The sequence below is a fragment of the Sapajus apella genome, unplaced genomic scaffold (assembly GCF_009761245.1).
Source record: "Sapajus apella isolate SASKATOON/1434 unplaced genomic scaffold, GSC_monkey_1.0 scaffold146, whole genome shotgun sequence".
Taxonomy (NCBI): Eukaryota; Metazoa; Chordata; class Mammalia; order Primates; family Cebidae; genus Sapajus; species Sapajus apella.
This window is the reverse complement of record NW_022437086.1, coordinates 1,987,369-2,007,584: the sequence shown is the minus strand read 5'-3', so window position 1 is coordinate 2,007,584 and position 20,216 is coordinate 1,987,369. Positions and strand designations below refer to the sequence as shown.

The following is a 20,216-nucleotide window of genomic DNA, read 5'->3' as shown; positions in this document are numbered from 1 at the left end:
GGAGAATCGCTTGAACCTGGGAGGCACAGGTTGCAGTGAGCCAAGATTGTGCCACTGCACTCCAGCCTGGGTGACAGAGCGAGACTCCGTCTCAAAAAACAAGGAAAGGGAAGGGGAAGGGGAAGGGGAAGGAAAGGAAAACGGAGGGGAGGGGAGGGGAAGAAAGAAAGAGAAAGAAAGAAAACAGGAAAACTTGCAATTTCTGCCAATCACTAAGTCAACCGGAAAAAGACAACTACACATTATTAGTTCTGACAGTCAATAGTTTTAGGCTTGTTATATTGCCCTCATTAATAAAAAGACATCAGTGTGTGTGTATATACATATTCATATAGATACTGTGTATACACAGTGTATATATATATATATACACACACACACACACACTGATGTATGGTATGTAGACCTACGTTTCATCAAATTACAAACACTACTCCACAGTCATCATAGTTCATCTGCTAGCACTTTCAATGTCACATTATTAATTACAATGATTAAATACAAAACCATTTTCTTCTCAAGTGAAAAAAAACCCCAATTTACAATAGAAGAGATTGTTCACATCAGATGAAATCTTCCTGTAGTACTAATAATATATTGGCAATAGATCATTACAGAATGACATAATTGTAATAGTTTCATAAAGTTATGCTAATCCATGAAAATCTTAACATCACACTGTGTAACATGGAAACATACTGTGCTGTTCTGGTTCAAAGAATAAATAAGAGAAGGAAAAAGGGTAACTTTAGGTAGCAGGACTAACTTCTATGTTCTGGAAACAGTGACGGTTAACAAGCTAAAGCACTTTGGGGCTAAACAGGGGTGCAAATACCAGTTTGACTTTAATGGCTGGTATTCAGGTTCCCAGACACGATCATCTCCACCTCGAGCTGTGTAGAATAAACAAGTGCTAAAAGATAATAAAAATATACCATGAAGCCAAACAGCTCTGTGACCTTCAACTTCCTCATCTGTAAAATAAGGTGAACTACAATATCTACACCTCATATAAAAGGTATGAAGATGAAACGATACATACTCAGGATTAGTAGCATCAGAATTTAGTAAGAGATTGTTTAACAGATGTTAGCTATTAGAGCTAGGATTGTTAAATAAAAGAACTTATGATAAGAATGTTCTCTGCAGGACCAAATGTCTGCTGTACACTGTGTTCAGTTCAATGACGAAACACAACAGAATCTAAACAGCGAACCCTGAGTGGTACAGTGACTGGCTTCCAGGGTCAGGCACCAGGAGCTGGTGGGGCTGCCATAGCTAGGTGGGGTGGATTTGCTGGCCAGATGCTGGAAGAGAAGGAGCCCTAGCAGTGGGCACATCCTTTATTCACAGAAAAACCCAGTTCATTGGATGCTTCAGCATAAACCACAAAGGCTTAAAAAAATTTTTTTGGCTGGATTCGGTGGCTCATGCTTGTAATTTCAGCACTTTTGAGGTCAAGGCAGTGGACTGCTTAAGGCCAGGAGTTCAAGACCAGCCCGCCAACATGGTGAAACCCCGTCTCTACTAAAATACAAAAAATAGCCGGTGTGATGCCATGTGCCTGTAATCCCAGATACTTAGGAAGTTGAGGTGGGAGGATCACTTGAACCTGGGAGGCAGAGGTTGCAGTGAGCTGAAACTTGGTTGGGGTGTGATGAAAATGTTCTGGAATTAGGTAGTGATAATTTCACAAGCTTGTAAATATACTAAAAATCATATTTTAGAAGTGTGAACTCCCCCCCATGTATTCACATTCATTCATTTATTCATTCATTCATTCATTCATTCATTCATTCGAGACAGGGTGTCACTCTGTTGCCTAGGCTGGAGTGCAGTGACACAATCATAGCTCACTGCAGCCTCGGCCTCTTGAGCTCAACTGATCCTCCCACCTCAGCCTCCTAAGTAGGTGGGACTACAAGTGTGCATTAGCACATCTAGCTGATTTTTTCTGGGGTGGGGGGAGGAGGGTAGAGAAAGGGTCTCCATATGTTGCCTAGCCTGGTCTCAAATTCCTGGGCTGAAGCAATCCCCCCACCTTGGCATCCAAAAGTACTGGGATTACAGGCGTGAGCCATTGCACGCTGAACTTTATGATATATAAATTATGCCCTAATTAAAAAAAAGAAACATGGGCATGGACCATTTGTCTCCTGGTTTCTAGGATTCTGAGTTTCTATACAGCTGGGGGAGATAAAAAACTCTTGGCAGAATGAAGAATGCCTACCTGCATCTTTGACAACTTCCGCCCTGGCCCAGCAGAAATCTTTTCTGCTTTTCCCTGGGTTCTCTGACAAGGTGAAGTCATTCACCCTGCTAAGTTTCACAGAGCTGTTTCGACATATAGTATCCTTTTTTTTTGAGACAGAGTTTCACTCTTGTTGCCCAGGTTGTACTGCAATGGGCAATCTCCGCTGACCGCAACTCCGTCTTCCAGGTTCAAGCGATTCTCCTGCCTCAGCCTCCTGAGTAGCTGGGATTACACATGCCTGCCACTACACCTGGCTAATTTTTGTATTTTTAGTAGAGAGAGTGTTTCACCATGTTGGCCAGGCTGTCTCCAACTCCTGACCTCAGGTGATCCGCCCTCCTGGGCCTCCCAAAGTGCTGGGATTACAGGCATGAGCCACCGCACCTGGCCCCTTCTATTTATCTTTTAGCACTTGTTTATTTCCCCAAGCCTAAGGCGAAGGTTATCGTTTCTGGGAACCTGAATACTAGGGTGCATGAATTATTATATTAATTGCATTTTTATTAAATGCATACTACAGGCAAAGCACTATCCGAGGTAGTGAGGATACCACAGGCAATGAGAAAATGTCCCTGCTTTCACAGTTGAAAGAATAAAAACCATTAACTATGAAAGTCTGGTGCTGCTGTTGCTATGGAAAAAGACAAGCAAGGAAGAGGAACAGGCAGTGCTGTTGAGGAGGGAAATTATTTTCCATAGGACGAGCAAGGACTAACTCTCTGATAAGGTGATATTTGAGTGGAGTCCTGAAGGAAATGAGAAAGCAAACCATATCAATGTTAGAGAAGCCCACTGCAGAGAGAAAGAATAAATTCTAAGAGTCTAGACAAAGGCAAGCAGCCCGGGAAGAAATGGGCAAGGTATGGAAAGGCTATTAAAGACATGGCCAAAACGCAACAAAATGCTCACCCACTCCTGGGAGGAATACGAAACACAACCTCAAACCAGACTGGCAAATCTTAAAACCCTGACGATGGCTGGGCACCGTGCCTCACACCTGTAATCCCAGCACTTTTGAATGCCGAGGTGTGAGGATCATTGAGGCCAGGAGTTTGAGACCAGCTGGGCAACATAGTGAGACTCCAACTGTACAAATTAGAGAATCAAAACACTAGCTGGGAGTGGTGGTACACACCTGTAGTCCCAGCTTCTTGGGGGTCTGAGGGTGGAAGATCATTTGAGCCCAGGAGGTTGAGACTGCAGTGAGCCGTGACGGCACCACTGCACTACATGCCAACAGAGCAAGACCCTGTCTCAGAAAATAAACAAAATAAACAAGTAACAAGACCAAGTATTCATGAAAGGAGAAATTCTAGTGCACTAGTCTCCTACGTATAATCACGTAGGACAGGGTACAACGACAAACATTTAATCAAGTTCAAGTTCAAGAGGAATACATTCTATGATCCAGCAACTTCCAATCACAGGTTGGTTCCTAAAGAAAATGCTGCATATGTGCATAGGGAGACACTCTCAATAATGTTCACTGCAGAGTTAGAAACTGTGAAATAACCCAAATGCCCATCTGTAGGAGGATGAATTTCTCCTCCATCAGGGAGTATTTACAGGATGGAAGGCTACATAGCAGTTACAAAGTCTCAAAGGCTAAATATAACAATATGAATACCTCACAAGCATAATATCAGACAAAAGAAAAACAAGTTGCATGGAGGAAGAAATAAGGGAGGGAGGCTACTATTTAATGGGTATGAAGTTCCGGCCGGGCGCAATGGCTCACACCTGGAATCACAGCACTTTGGGAGGTGCAGGCAGGTGGATCACTGGAAGTCAAGAGTTCGAGACCAGCTTGGCTAACATGGTGAAACCCCGTCTCTACTAAAATAAAAAAATTGGTTCGATGTGGTGGTGCATGCCTGTAATCCCATACACTTGGGAGGCTGAGGCAGGAGAATCACTTGAACCCAGGAGGTGGAGGTTGCAGTGAGCCGATATCATGCCACTGCACTCCAGCCTGGGCGACAAGAGTTAAATTCTGTCTCAAAAAAAAAAAAAAGGGAGGGGTATGAAGTTTCACAGTTTGGGGGAAAGTCTGGGGAGATGAAACAGTCCTGGAGATGGATGGTGGTGACAGTGGCACTTAATGGGAATGTACATGATGCCACTTAACTGTATGCCTTAAAATGGTAAAAAGGTAATTTTTTATTTTTAAAAAATGGCCAAAATTTAAATCAAGTTGCATAAGGATATACAAAGGGTTATGTTATTATATAAAGTTTTAAAATATGGAAAACACTATCCTCTATTATTTATGAAGTTATACATAAGAGTGAAGTATAAATATGGAATGATAGGCCAGAAGCAGTGGCGCATGTCTGTAATCTCAGCACTTTGGGAGGCCAAGGGATCACCTGATGCCAGGAGTTCAAGACCAACCTGGGCAACACAGTGAGACCATATCTCTACAAAATGCAAAATTTAGCCAGGCGCAGTGGCACACAACTATTGTCTCTAGCTACTTCAGAAGCTGAGGTTAGAGGACTGCTTGAGCCCATGAGTTCAAGGCTGTGGTGAGCCACGATTGTACCACTGCACTCCAGCCTGGGCAACACAGCAAGACCCCGTGTGATGGTTGATACTGAGTGTCAACTTGACTGTATTAAGGATGCAAAGTACTGTTCCTGGATGTGTCTGTGAGGGTGTTGCTAAAGGAGATTAACATTTGAGTCAGTGGACTGGGAGAGGCCAACCCACCCTCAATCCAGGTGGCCGCCATCTAATCAGCTGCCAGTGCGGCCAGAACAAAAGCAGGCAGAGGAACGTGGAAAGACTAGACTGGCTGAGTCTTCCTGCCTCATCTTTCTCCCCTGCTGCATGCTTCCCGCCCTCGAACATCAGACTCCCAAGTTCTTCTGCTTTTGAACTCTTGGACTCACACCAGTGGTTCGCCAGGGGCTCTCAGGCCTTCAGCCACAGCCTGAAGGCTGCACTGTGGCTTCCCTCTTTTGAGGTTTTGGGATTTGGACTGGCTTTCCTGCTCCTCAGCTTGCAGATGGCCTATTGTGGGACATCACCTTGGGATCGCATGAGTCAATTCTCCCTAATAAACTCTCCTTCATGTATTCATCTTCCCTATTAGTTCTCTGTCCCTCCAGAGAACCCTAATACACCCTGTCTCTTTAAAAAATATATATGGAATGATAAACAGCAAATATGGAATACTGAATACAGTATGGAATGATAAACACCAATTATAGGATACAGATTCCCTCTGAGAGAAAGGAAAGGAAAAGAAGTATGATAGAAAAGAGGTCCACAGGGCCTGCAAATGAATTTATAATATTTACTTCTTAAGCTAGACTACAGTTATAGCGATACCTACTATCTTATTCACTGTATCCTTTCATATGTATAAAATATTTCATCATACACACAAAAACGATGATAGAGGGCATCACCTTTAAAAATTTAAACAAAATTACCTCCCATAATGTTTCCAGGTATTTTTGTCTAGGCCCTATAAGGCAGGCACTGTTATTTGCCCCATTTCACAGGTGAGAAAAATGAGTCCCTTGCCCCAAATTACACACACAGTAGGTGGCAGAGCTCATATCCAAACCTTGGTAGTCTTGTTTCAGAGACCCAAGCTTTCAATGACTAAACCAAGCAGGGAACAATGGAATATACACCAAGAGAAGAGTGGATAAATGCAGTTTGCTCACTGACCAGATACTTATGTGGCAATCATGCGTCAGTCACCGCGTTAAGAGCTTTGAATACCGCAGTAAACAAAAAGACATAAAACACATTGTGCCTTCCCTAGGGGACCTTTCAGTTCACAGCAAGGACAATTAAATAAGCAGTCACACCAACCCCTGCTGTCCTGGGTGGTAAGAGAAAGCACAAGTACCCTTCATGCAGAAGTCCCAAATGCAGACCATGGGAGGGGAGGGAAGGAGTTGGGGAAGACTGCCAAAGGCAAGACTTGTAAGGCTATTTGTTAAATCCATTTAAAAAAAAAATTATCCAGACAGTAAGAACAGTGCCGAAGTGTTATATTTACTTCCTTTTTTTTTTGAGATGGAATCTCTGTCTCCCAAGCTCTAAGCTGCAGTGCAGAGGCATGATCTCGGCTCACTGGAACCTCTACCTCCCAGTTTCAAGTGATTCTCCTGCCTCAGCCTCCCAAGTAGCTGGGATTACAGATGCTCACCACCACACTCAGCTAATTTTTTTATTTTTAGTAGAGACAGGGTTTCACCATGTTAGCAGGATGGTCACAAACTCCTGACCTCAGGTGATCCATGGGTCTCAGCTTCCCAAAGTGCTGGGATTACAGGCATGAGCCACCATTCCTGGCCTATTATTACTTCTATAGAAAGATGTGACACTCTGTTTTAAAAAAAAAAAAACCAACTGGGTGTGCTGGCTCACGCCACACCTGTAATCTCAGTACTATGGGAGGCCGAGGCAGGTAGATGGGTTAGGGCTCAAGAATAGACTTTGGCATCGATGATGAGAGACGGAAATAAACAAAGTAGGTCAACAAGAAGGGAAACTTGTCAGAACCATGGAAGAGAGACAAGCTCATCCTAAAAGAAGGAAATGAAGAAGATACATTTCACTGACTACAAGAAATTCTAGGATAAAATCCATGCCACAATTTAATGTACCATTATCTTATGCTTCTCCTTTGGGAAAGTCTCAATGCTACCAGTTAAATATATAACACATCCTCTCTGGCTGCATTCAATTTTAGAAATGTTTAAAAGTGATGAAACATGCATGCTACAACTCGGGAGTAGCAGAGGTGCTGAGACTTTGTCTTCAGTGTGAGCAGAGGTGCTGAGACTTTGTCCTCGGTGTGAGCAGAGATGCTGAGACTTTGTACTCAGTGTGGGAAGGACAGAAAATCTGACTGTCAGGCCTCTAGGGTGGGAAGAAGGGCACAGGGACATCATTCACTCCTGCTGCTCCCTATATTGGCCAACAAGCAAGAAACGGGGCAGGATGAATGACTATGCTGACCTTAACATGACAGTCACAGAAGTGTAATGACAAGGAAAAATGCTGATGACACAATGTTAAACAAAAACAAGAGTAACATGTAAGATGGAATTAAATTTGCAAAAAAGCATGCCCTCCCACAGTGGTTGAAGTAGAGCAATTCAAATGTTAATTACTGCATTAAGGTCCTGGAATTATAGGTAATTTCTTTCCATGTCTCTTTCTATTTCTCTTTACTTCCCCCAAATTTCCATAATCAGCATATAATATTTTTATAACCCAAGATAAGGTCAAATATAAAATGTTTTGTTTCTTCATTTGCAAACTGTGGGCCACATACATGATAGGGTTTATTTAAATATTTGATACAGGGCTATCTCACTGATGTATAATAAGCCCTTCTTCTCAATGGAACACCCATTGTTCAAACGATGTCAGGTCAGAGCATTCTAACATTTGCAGAAAGGGGGCCAATGTTCATTGTTAATGCGTAATGCAAGAAACGATGTTGGCCAATTTTCTTTTTAAATATGAGGTTTCAAGAATCCCAAAGCTATATATTACAGAAAAGGATTGAACAGTTCAACTTACTACTGGATCCTGGTATAATCATAGTCCACCAGAAACACATCTGGTCACACTGCTGATGAAAGTTTACTGCTAAAAGCTGCTGGTATTTTCTTGTGTAAGATGTATTTCTCTTCTTTAAAAAAGAACTATTTGACAAGTAGCTATCGCAGACGGAAATTGAAGCTAACACATTTTTTCCTCTGGTATCTTGATGGAATTGGTTTTTAGCCCACATACTCAAGTACCAATATATTTCTCTCCTCATATTGAAAAGGAACATTTTGACAAAGGATAAAAATCTGGAAATGTAAACATTATACTTGCCAAGAGTTAAAAACAAAATATGCTACCTTCTACTTTGGGTAGTACTAGATCAGAAATGGGCTGAAAATCTTGGGACAAATCAAATTTTTTTGTTAAAAAGTTCAAGAAACACTCTTCAAATGCCTTTCCTTGCTCAGGCATATTATAAAAGCCTAATCAAATAACAGAAGATAACAGTATGGATGTTCTAATTAAAATATCTGAAATAGCACTTTCATTTATAGTAATCCGATATGAGTTTTTATTTTTATTTTAATATCTTTATTTTGAGACAGAGTCTCACTCTTGTTGCCCAGGGTAGAGTACAGTGGTGTATGCTTGGCTCACTGCAACCTCCACCTCCTGTGTTGAAGCAATTCTTCTGCCTCAGCCTCCAGAGCAGCTGGGATTAGAGGTACCTGCCACCATGCCCAGCTAATTTTTTTTTTTTTTTTTGTATTTTTAAAAGTAGAGAAGAGGTTTCACCACGTTAGCCTGGCTGGTCTCAAACTCCTGACCTCAAGTGATCTCTGCCTGCCTCAGTCTCCCAAAGTGCTGGGATTACAGGCCTGAGCCACCACCCCCAGCCGGTATTTGAGTTTTTATGTCTTTGACCCTAGCTGACACATATAACAACAAAATATATGTTTTAAGTGTTAAGCATAAACAGTAAAACAAATCTTGCTTCGTAGCATCTACTGTGTCTTATAAGATAAGACACTCAGAAGGAAATAACAGCTTAAGTCAATTTAAAGGAAAATTGTTAAGAGCAGCCTCCTGCCACAGATCTTCTACAAGAACAAGAAACAAAAACTCTAATTGCAACAAAATACTCAGAAAGCAATTGCCCTAATGTGTGGGCAGTTTACCCAAGGAAGCTTTCCAACAAGAATTACACAGAGACAATAATGACTTCTATTTAAGATGCTGCGAAACTGCCTCAAAATAAATAAATAAATAAATCCATTCTGATGTTTATGCTATGTAAATCCAAGACAGCTTAGAAATCAAAGTAAGGCCTTTTTTCATTTCTTAAATAACATCACTATTAATAACAAACAAAGGCATAGATTTAACTTCTCAAGCATAAAACAGCAAAAAAACCCACAAAGATTTAAACAGCTGGAGAGTTGCTAAAATGCATATGGTATGTCACAAATCTCTGTTGAGTTTCCACCCATTCATCCTTTTAAGAAACATTTTGGCAGGGCGAGGTGGCTCACACCTGTAATGCCAGCATTTTGGCAGGCCGAGGCAGGGGGATCACTTGAGGTCAGGAGTTCGAGATCAGCCTGGCCATCATGGTGAAAACCCTGTCTCTACTAAAAATACAAAAATTAGCCAGGCATGGTGGCATGCACCTGTAATCCTAGCTACTGGGGAGGCTGAGGCAGAAGAATCGCTTGAACCCAGGAGGTAGAGGTTGCAGTGAGCCAAGTTCATGCTACTGCACTCCAGCCTGGGCAACAGAACAAGACTCCATCTCGAAAAAATAAAAAGAGAAGAAAAGAAAAAAAGAAATATTTATCAGGCCTGGAGCAGTGGCTCATGCCTATAATCCCAACACTTCCAAGGCAGGAAGATTGCTTGAGGCCAGGAGTTCAAGACTGTCTCTGCAAAAAATTATTTGGGGATGGCAGTATGTGCCTGTGATCCCAGATACTTGTGAGGCTGAGGTAAAAGGATTGTTTAAGCCCAGGAGCTGGAGGCTGTAGTGAGCTGGAGGCTATGATGGTGCCACTGTGTTACAGCTTTGGGGACAGAGCAAAACCCATTCTCCAAGAAAAAAATGGAAACATTTATGAAATACTGTGCTGTGCTTGACATTGTGCAGAATTCAGACATAAGTAAGGAATACAGATCAGGAGAGAGCAGCTAAGACAAAACAGAAGAAAAACAGTGTTTTTTAATAGATATAAAACTTAGAAAGGGAGAAAGGTGCAGCTAATTGTAATGAGAAAAGACTTTGCAGTAAAGGTAATAACAAAACTGGGTCTAGGAGGTATACAGAATTTCTACAAGTCAAACAAGGGAAAGAAAGGACATTCATTCCCAAATCTGGGGAGACAGTAATCAAATCAAAGACTCAGAAAGGAGAAGGTAGTGGCCATGTGTGTGGAAACGGCAGGGAAGCAGGGAAGCAGGGAAGCATGGCCCCTCTGGGGAATACGGTGAAAAAGGAGTCAGGAAATGCACACTGAGGCCAGACAGCCAGGGATTAGGGATGTCAAAGCAAGCGCTGGGCACAGGAGAGAAGGGAAGTTTTCTGGGACAGTGACTCCTGTAACTGGCTGCATATTTAATGACACCTGGGATGTCTAACAAGCAGATTCTCAGATGCCATGAGGATCAGGAAATTGTCATTTTTTTTTTAAGCTCCTGAGGTGATTCTCATTATCAGTCAGATGTCAGGAATGCACAAAGAATGCTTAGAAAAGTGACAGAAAGGAAGCAAGGAAGGAAGGAGGATTGATGGAAGAACAGAGCCAGAAGGTTACTTTAGATGAAAAAGAAAAGGAAGGTAAGCCTGCCATATGAAAACACGCACGAAGAGCCAAATGTCTGCAGAAAAAGATATTCAATATGAACATTCTGGGCTATTGATGGCTTAGGAAATTTGGTTACAGAAATTCACAAAAATTAACTTCATATTTAAACATATACTATTTGCAGGTTTTTTTTTTTTTTTTGAGATGGGGTCTCACTTTGCTGCCCAGGCTGGAGTGCAGTGGAGCAATCTCGGCTCACTACAACCTCTGCCTCCCAGGCTCAAGCAATCTTCCCATCTTAGCCTCGTGAGTAGCTGGGACCACAGGTATGTGCCACCACTCATGGCGTGCGTGCGTGCGTGTGTGTGTGTGTTTTGGTAGACATAGGGTTTTGCCATGTTGCCCGGCTGGTCTCAGACTCCTGACCTCAAGTGATCTACCTATCTTGGCCTCCCAAAGCGCTGGGACTACAGGTGTGAGCCTCAGATTACGCCCAGCATGTAGATGCATCTTTTAAGATGGCTATGTACAGTCTGCCCTCCATATCTGTGGGTTCCATTTCCACACATTCAACCAACCACAGATGAAAAATATTTGGAAAAAATAAAACAATTAAAAATCACACAAATATTTAAAATGCTGTATAACAACTACTTACATGGTATTTACATTGTACTACATATTGTAAGTAATCTATGGATGATGTAAAGTATAAAGGAGGATGTGTGTAAGTTATTTGCAAATACGGTGTCATTTTATTTTATTTTTATTTTTTATTTGTTTTTTTGAAACAGAGTCTCACTCTGTCACCCAGGCTGGAGTGCAGAGACATGATCTTGACTCACTGCAGCTTCCACCTCCCAGGTTCAAGTGATTCTCCTGTCTCAGCCTCCTGAGTAGCTGGGATTACAGGCACATGCCATCACAACCGGCAAATCTTTTGGTATTTTTAGAAGAAATGGGGTTTGACCATGTTGGTCAGGCTGGTCTTCAACTCCCGACTTAAAGGCAAATGATGTAGGTTAAGCATAGTGCTACAAACTTAAGAGGAACTCAATAAATATTTATCAAATAGTAAATATTCAAAGTTCCTTGAAGAAGGAAGTCTTTAAAAAGTTGAAAGTTATATTTCACTTTTTTTTTTTATTTTAAAGAGAAAAGAAGAGGAAGTACCTCGGTTCTTTTCTTTCATGTTTCCTTCTTTCATTCTTTTTCTTTTAACTTCAGTACACACCTGAGGGTTATTTATTTTTAAGACGTCATCATTCTTACCTTGGCTGCCAAGGCTTTTAAACTGTCAAGGAATCTCTGCCAGAAATCCTTGAAGAGTGGGCGGTCGATTTTCTTCAGACTCTCTTTGGTGCTGGCATCCACACTGACATACAGCTGAGTAACTGGCTTGAGGTTCCTTAGTAAATTAAAAAAACAAAAAAGAAAGAAAAGAAAACATATTCCTCTATCAGGCTTTCCATGATGTAAAACTTGCTATAATAGATATAGGGATTAAACATTTCTCTGGGTCTAGACACTTCCACTTCTCCCCAGAAGACTGAACTAATGATTTTAATAATATGACAAAATGGGATGGCCTCTGGTTATTATTATTATTTTTTTTTTTTTGAGACGGGGTTTCTCCATGTTGGTCAGCCCGGTTTCGAACTCCCAACCTCAGGTCATCTGCCCACCTCAGCCTCCCAAAGTGACTGGGATTGTAGGCCTGAGCCACTGTGCCCAGCCAGCCTCTGGTGATTTTTTAAATGAATGGAAACAATCCCTAATACATTGAAAACATTGAATTACTTACAATTCAATGTAAAATAAAATATGATCTAAGTTCAGGTCTGACAACATCAGCCCAGCACGATTAGGCTCTCTGATCTCACTTTCCCACCCACATAGTCTGCCAACCACATGGGGTCTGCACAGCTAGGCCACCTCCCTCCATCCATTCACTGACAGAAATCCTCTAAGGAGCAAGAAAGAATCCCAAAAGCTGAGGCCTTATTCGAAGGACACAGAATCACACCTACGCTTCCAACAGTGGGATGGGTTTCATGTCAAGCCCTGAGAGGCAAACAATGACCCATCTGGGGAACTTTAAGCAGTGCAGACCTAACACAGCAGCAACCTCGTAATTACACAGAAGAAACAAGTGCAGTTTCCATGAACACCACTCACTCTCCACTTCTCTCAAATTCACTGCTTTGTTTCATAATTTCATTCCTACCTACTAGATTTCTAGTAGGTCCTTCTAGTAGGTCTTTCCCCCGGCCCCAATCCCCAGACAGGGTCTCATTCTCATCAGGCTGCAGTGCAGTGGCGCAATCACAGCTCACTGCAGTCTCAAGCGACCCTCCTCTCTCAGTATCTCAATGGGACCACATGCATGTGCCGCCACACCTGGCTAATTTTTTAAATTTTTCTGTAGAGAAAGGGGCCTCACTATGTTACCCAGGCTGGTCTGGAACTCCTGGGCTGAGGTGATCCACCTACCTCAGCCTCCCAAAGTGCTGAAATTAGCAGTGTGAGCCACTGTGCCCGACCCTACTAGATTTCTCACAAGTTATACATTAAACCTAGACTGCATTTTTCTTTTTTTAGGCGGGGTCTCACTCTGTCACCCAGGCTGGAGTACAGTGGTGTGATCTCAGCTCACTGAAACCTCCCAGGTTTCAAGATTCTCCTGCCTCAGCCTCTCAAGCAGCTGGGATTACAGGCGTGCCCCATCACGCTGGGCTAATTTTTGTACTTTTAGTAGAGACGGGGTTTCACCATGTTACCCAGGCTGGTCTCAAACTCCTGACCTCAAGTGATCCGCCCGCTTTGGCCTCCCAAAGTGCTGGGATTACAGGTGTGAGCCACTGTGCCCAGCCTAGACTGTACTTTTTCTAAAGCCTCTCCCCTTCTCCCTTCAAACGGGTCTCATAATTCATTCTCTTCAGTAAATTTAGAACTAGAAGAAAGAAGTGCCCCCTTAATAATCCTCTGATCAAATTCTCCCAATATTCTTTTTCTATAACGATTCCACAATTTATTCCAGATTGCCCCCTAGAAATTTGTGCATTTTTTCTTTCAAAGTCCATGCATTTTTAAAAAATGAAGATAACGTGTACATGCCATATAATTCACCACTTTAAGATGGTTTATGTGCTTTATATAAAGCATCAGCCATATCAATCGTTGAGTGTAAGATCCTGAAGAGCAAGAATCCTATTTTTCTTTTTATCCAGCCACACAGGCAGACACTAAAGCTACTTTTTAGGAGATATTGTCAATTTCGGCAGACAAAATTTTTAAGGGAATACAGGCCAAACAGATGCTTGCAATGATGTGGCTTAGTGACATGTAGAAAAATCAGAAGTGTCTAGTCTTCTATTCACTTTCATTAAAAGTAGAGAGGCTCTGACCAAATGTGGGAAAGAGGTGATGAAGATACTGGCAGGCTCTCGTGCTTTAAGGCCCTGCAGCACCAATGTACTAGGGGAATCCTTCAAAGTTCAGGTAATGGGTCACGACTGAGGAAAGCACATTAATTACTGAAAATGTAAAACAAAAGCATCAGTAATAACAGCATTCTGTCTCATCACTCCTTTGCTGGGTGCCTTTTTGATAAAAGACAAGCTATGCTTCTTTAACTGGATTTTTCTTTTACAAAAAAAGGAAAAGAAGACTATCTTAATGGTTACTACTGGGTACCATCATCTGACTAAACAGGACTTTGTCAAAAGCTTCCTGATGCAAAATGAGAACTGCCCTGACTTTTTCTATGCTTCCATAACTGCTTAAGATTATGAACAGTACATTCCAAAGGCCATACTTCTTTTATAAACCTCTATCATTTACGAAATAGGAAGCCCTGGACACTGACAGTACCAATAAGGAATTCTAGTCAATACTGGACATCTGAGACGCTACCCCCAAGGCAGTCTAGAGCTCTCTTGTCAAGGAGCAGAGGAAGAACGGAGAGGAGGAAAAGGTCTCTAGGAATTGCAGAGCTCATTTTGAAGAGGCTCAAAATTAGCAGAGACCTTCGGAGATATTTTCCGAGCTTTAGGGACCTTATGTCTAGCACTGGTCTCTATTCACCCGGAAAAGACAATGAGGGTCCCAGGAGGGTCACTTACCTGTCTCTATTCTACACGGAGATAACAAATGTTCCCCAAAAGCAAAAGGGTCTTACATCATCAAAATCGTAATTCTTCCTGTATCCGAGGATCTCATGGCACTGCTGGGAGTCGTTAAAAAGGACATCCTCCACTCCCCAGAAAAAGAGACAATATTTAAGACAGACAACCTTAAGCCCAAATCTCTGTAAAAATGCCCAAGGATTCTTGATGTGAATATTGTAAGGACCCTTGGCCTTAATTTTAAATCTCTGAGTTAAGAATTATCATAGATAAAAATGTGCTGACGAACATAAAACTCCCTCCCGTTTCCTTTCTGTAGAGATCATCAGGCCTCATTCTATCTTCTGAACCTTGGAAGGTAGAATGAGACCTGACAATATCTGCAGAAAGAAAAAAAAAGAAGAAGAGACATTTATGTTTGTTAGAAATCCAAGTAAATAGTGACTTTGAAGCTCCTCCTTGGGATTAAAAAAAATAACCAGAGTGACCCAAACATCCAGTGATATTAAAACCTAAATCTCTAAGGCAATCTGGGGCTTTCAGAGCAAGCCAAATAGCTCAGGAGGAAGTGAGGAGGAGAGTGAATGAAGAGGAAAGAATTATCTACTGCTCCCTGAGCTGTGTGCTTGACTCTTCATCAGTTTAGTTCACTGAATCATCACAATAAGACAACCATGCAGTTGCTACTTAGGCCCATTTTAAAGATGATGAAGCTGAGGTTCAAAAGGCTAAGTAATGTGTGCAAGGATCTATAAATAATAAGCATCAGGGCAGGCACGGTGGCTCACACCTGTAATCCCCAGCACTTTGAAAGGCTGAGGCAGGCGGATCATCTCTGGTCAGGAGTTCGAGATCAGCCTGGCCAACATGGTGAAACCCTGTCTTTACTAAAAATACAAAAATTAGCCAGGCATGATGGCGGGAGCCTATAATTCCAGCTACTCAAAAGGCTGAGGCACAAGAATCGCTTGAACCCAGGAGGCAGAGGTTGAAGTGAGCTGAGATCACACCACTGCATTCCAGGCTGGGCAACAGGGTGACATCCTGTCTTAAAAAAAAGAAAAAAAAAATCTGTACTTTAAAAGTTTCTGGTTGGAATGCTCTATTTCTGTCATATAGGTTAAATCCAGGTTATAGAGGTTCTCTAAAAGATGTGGGTGAATGTCTCAGCAAAAACTAAAGAAAACAAAACACAAAGCAAACACAATAACAGAAACACAGAACCAGCAGAAGAAAGAGAATAAACTTCCTGCATAGTTTCAAGGAAGAAGGTGTTCAAAAGTAAAGGGACACACAGCTGAAATTTGGGGGCAGGAGGTGTCGTCGGCATCGTCGCACAGAGAAGTGTATAAGAAATGACTCCATGGAGTGTTCTGTGGCACCAGACATCAGCTATGAGGCTCCTCTCTGACTGCAAAGCTGAATACACAGATGGTGCAAGGTTCTAGAACAAACTTCTAAACTCGTAGGTCTACAGGAACCAAGGAAATAATAATGTGAGTCAGATAAGCCACTTTTAAGGGGAGGGGGAAAGTTCTTTGTGTATCAAAATGCAGATTGTATATGAAGCACACAAGAATATTCTCTCCTTACTCAAAGTGATAGGCTTTCTTCCATTTTTCTGGGACTATGTGGCCTCTCCGTCTACCTTTCATTATCTCACTGTTAGAAATGGTGACAGGAATTTCTCTGATATGAGAAAATCAACCGTGCAATTCCTCTGACAGGTGGCAGATGACACTCAGCCTCAGGGCTGAGGAAAGAGCAAGATGGGAGGTGTGTGGAGAGCTAAAAAGAACACGGCTTCATGGAAAACATAACTACGCCTTGGCTCTTGACAACTTCTGCCAGATCATCTTCTTTTCAAAAGTCCAAAGTCCAGATTTTACATAAAACCTCTCGATTTTTCAATGTTGGCTCCAAAAAAAACTGTTAGACATGCTGTAGGAAAAGCAAAACCTACTTCTTATCAACTGCGGGTTTGAGACCTCTGGGCTTAAGGAGAAAATGGATTGCTTATCACCTGGACTATTCACATAATTATAATCATCAACTGAGTTCCTGAAGAACACTGAGCTCCAGCAGGTTCAAGGTTATACTCCTTGACAAGTGTGGTCTGTTGTGCTGTATGTAGACTGCAAATATGGCCATCGACTCCTCCCGTCCCAGCACCCATGTGCCCCTGCCTATAGATTTGCGTGCTTCTCATTGACCTGAAGCTCCGCCATGTGAAGTAAGCAAATGTGATACAAGCAAAGGCTTGAAAGATGCTCATGCACTGAGGCTTGCCCCACTCGCTGCTCTTTGAAACCCTGGCACCCTGTGATAAAGTGCAGCACAGCTGCTGAGGGATGAGAGGCCACATGAATAGAGGCCCCTGAGTCCAGCCCAGCCAATCATCAGGCACCCAGCCCTGGCAGATTCATCCACTGAGAAACACTGAGATAAGCAAAGCCACCCAAGGCCAAAAGACTTTCAGGCTGACCTGCAGAGTTATGAGCTAAATAAATGATTGTTAGTTAGAGCCACACATTCTGAGGTGGGTGGCCGCAGCAAAAGAGGACCGACACGTTAAAATATATCGGTAGGTTCCTATGAAGATAGGGTTTTTCTCCTATATAATCACCACCAGGCCTGTTAACATGAAGTGTGTTACACATTCTTGTCACTTTTATTAACCTCTGTTTTGACAAACAAAAGCATAAAGCTACTCAGAAAGCAAAAGGTTTCTCATTTGCCTAAGGTGTTTGCTTCCACACAGCAACCACAATCAATATCTGGCTCTCCCATAAATCCTGGAGGACCACTCACTGTGAAAACTCCTCTCGGGGCCAGAACTGTCAGTAAAGAGTCTCATATAATTTGGCTCTGTCCCCACCCAAATCTCATGGTGAACTGTAATCCTTGATGTTGGAGAAGGGGCCTGGTGGGAGGTGGTTGGATGATAGGGACATCCCCCTTGCTATTCTCGTGACAATGAGTGGGTCCTCATGAGACCTGGCTGTTTAAAAGTGTGGAGCACATCCCCCTTCTTTCTCTTCCTCCTGCTCCGCTGTGTGAAGATGTGCCTGCTTCCCCTTTGCCTTCCACCATGATTCTAAGTTTCCTGAGACCTCCCTTGCCATCCTTCCTAAACAACCTGCAGAACTGTGAGCCAATTAAACCTCTTTCGTCACAAATTACCCAGTCTCAGTCAGCTCCTTACAGCAATGCAAGAACAGACTAACATAGTCATATATGCTTTGGAGCTGGAGGGAAGACTGAAACTCTTTTAGGGAAAGGTTTAGTACCCTGAAAAAGCCACTAGCCTGAATATAATGCAGACCAATTGACAAAGTCAAGACTCCCCTCAAAAGATACCAGAGTATAGGTGGTATTGCAGTTACTTAGAAAAAAATTATTTTTGAATTAAAAAAAGTAAAAAATAAATAGGCCACTCAACCACCCAGAGAGCATTATTCCTCCTGCTGTGGGTAAGGTCAGAAGCCCTTCCCGGGTTTACAGTAAACCTGTTGAGTGTCGAGCCGCCCTTCTTGTTGCTCTCCTCTTTCTTTAATTCTTATAGTGTGCTCAAAGATGAAATGGCTGTAAGAGACTCAGCTAATAGCTGAACTGTATGAGCTGACTTGCTGTATAGAATCAGCATTATCAACATTAAAGGAAACTTCCAAAATACATGGCCTGTGTTCTATTAGTTCATCTACAGCCTTATTTTTCTGAAAGAAATTAAGACACCAGAGACAACTGGTATTTTGTTTCCTCCTAATTCACAGAAACAAGGAAGATTATTTCCTCTTAGAGAACTTTTTCTTTCTATTTTCTCTTGTGATATGGGGGTCGGCAGGGAGAATCTTTAGTTTAATTCAGAGAGGCCTCGGTCCTGAAAGTATTCGTTTAAAAGTAAAGGCTATCTCAAGACTCTTTTGTTTCACTGCTCTATAATCCAGAGTGTTTCAAACTTGTGGTCTTACGACACGTCATAGTATCCAGCATGGCAATTCTCATCATTCTGTTTTTGACGTTATTTTCTGGATAGTTCAAATCTTTCACTGGGAAAATGTGGGGGCAGGAGGTTGTCTTATGCTTAGAACCTCCTAACATTTGGACACACACACTATTCCCAAGCCAGGAGGACTGCTCTGTTTCAGAAAAAAGGTAAGCAGAAACGTCCTCAACGCATGTCTAGCAGACTCCCATAGAGGAAATTCTTCCCATACCCTAGCAGTAATCTGAAGCTCTCTGACTTGGTTTTGTTCTTCTCTTTCTGAATACCTATTTCAGTGGATAACAAAGACATGCCCCCTTTTTCAGATCTGAATCTAGAATGGCTACTTTCTACATATTCTGCCTTGTGCCAGGGAAGGACATAATGTAAAAGATACAACACAATTTCCACGCCTATTCCCTGAAGCACAGCATGCTTCGCATTAGGAGCCTCAAGCATGCTTTAGGAATCTAGTAACACAACCTCCATTTCCTAAGCGTTCCTTTTCTTGATTTCTGACAGAGTAAGCCCATCCGCTTTTTAAACGCACGTTCAGGATCTGAGACATTTGCTAGTCTTCCTGTTCCTCCAATCCTGCCACCTCATTCTTCCTTTTTGTCTCCCTCCTCGTTTACCAATCAGGTTTAGTAAATGAGGGAACCATATGCCATCACATCTCATGTGTTTGCTGAAGATGGCAATCAAGACTAGTACTAACATCTTGTCGTTTTCCATGGTCCCTCTGCAGGCCTGAGAACACTCACCAGCAAGAGAGGGAAAGACTCAATAACATCTACCAAATGTGCCCAGCATTTTGCTGGACATTTTCAGGTAAATATCTTATTTCATAATTTTCCTCAATCCATGATGGCATTACCTCAACCCATGATGGCATTCACAGAAAGTAAAATTTAATAATTCCTTTGGCACAACAGTGTGTGCCTAGTCCCAGGATGACACAAAAATGGATCATTTCCCCAGAGGCCCCCGGAGATGCCTTTCATCATCCCTATCAGGAGTGCCCTCCCTTAAGCCAATCAACCCAACCTCATCATCCTGCCACCTAAACCTGACCCTTCCTTATGAGAGCCCTCTGCAATTATGGGACCGCATAATCCTAGCAATCAACATGGCTGGAACTTTCAGTGTAACTACCTAGTCCTCTTCTCTGCTAGCCTCTCAGAGCCACACAAGCAGGTCATCAACCATACCTAGCAATCCTTCAACAGCATCTTTTTTTAAGACTCCCTCATTTGCACTGACTTAACTTCCTCCCTTGTAACTCTGACCTGAGCAAACACAATAATCTCCTGTCTAGGTTCCTGCTGCTTCTTGTCTCTCCCATTTTATACCATGCTGGCAGGCTGCTCTGCAGGAAGCAAGATCTTTCTAAAGAACTGCATTTGAAGTCCCAGACCATCTAGTCCCAGCCTTCCCAACTTGCCGTCCACCTGCCACTCTCTTTCACACACTCCGTGGTCTGAACAGGCTACATGTATGTAACGGTTATCACACCCAACCTT

General features: G+C 42.4%; 1 protein-coding gene across 6 annotated transcripts in view; it reads right to left on the bottom strand.

Annotated features, from left to right (window-relative positions):
* The window catches only part of LOC116540884 (S-adenosyl-L-methionine-dependent tRNA 4-demethylwyosine synthase TYW1), a 309,103-nt gene that overhangs the window by 159,306 nt on the left and 129,581 nt on the right, over positions 1–20,216 (bottom strand). For all 6 annotated transcript variants that reach the window (XM_032264675.1, XM_032264672.1, XM_032264670.1 and 3 more), the window contains one exon: positions 11,854–11,989. In XM_032264675.1, the coding sequence (XP_032120566.1) occupies positions 11,854–11,989 (136 nt within the window). The remainder of the gene's footprint in view (positions 1–11,853; positions 11,990–20,216) is intronic.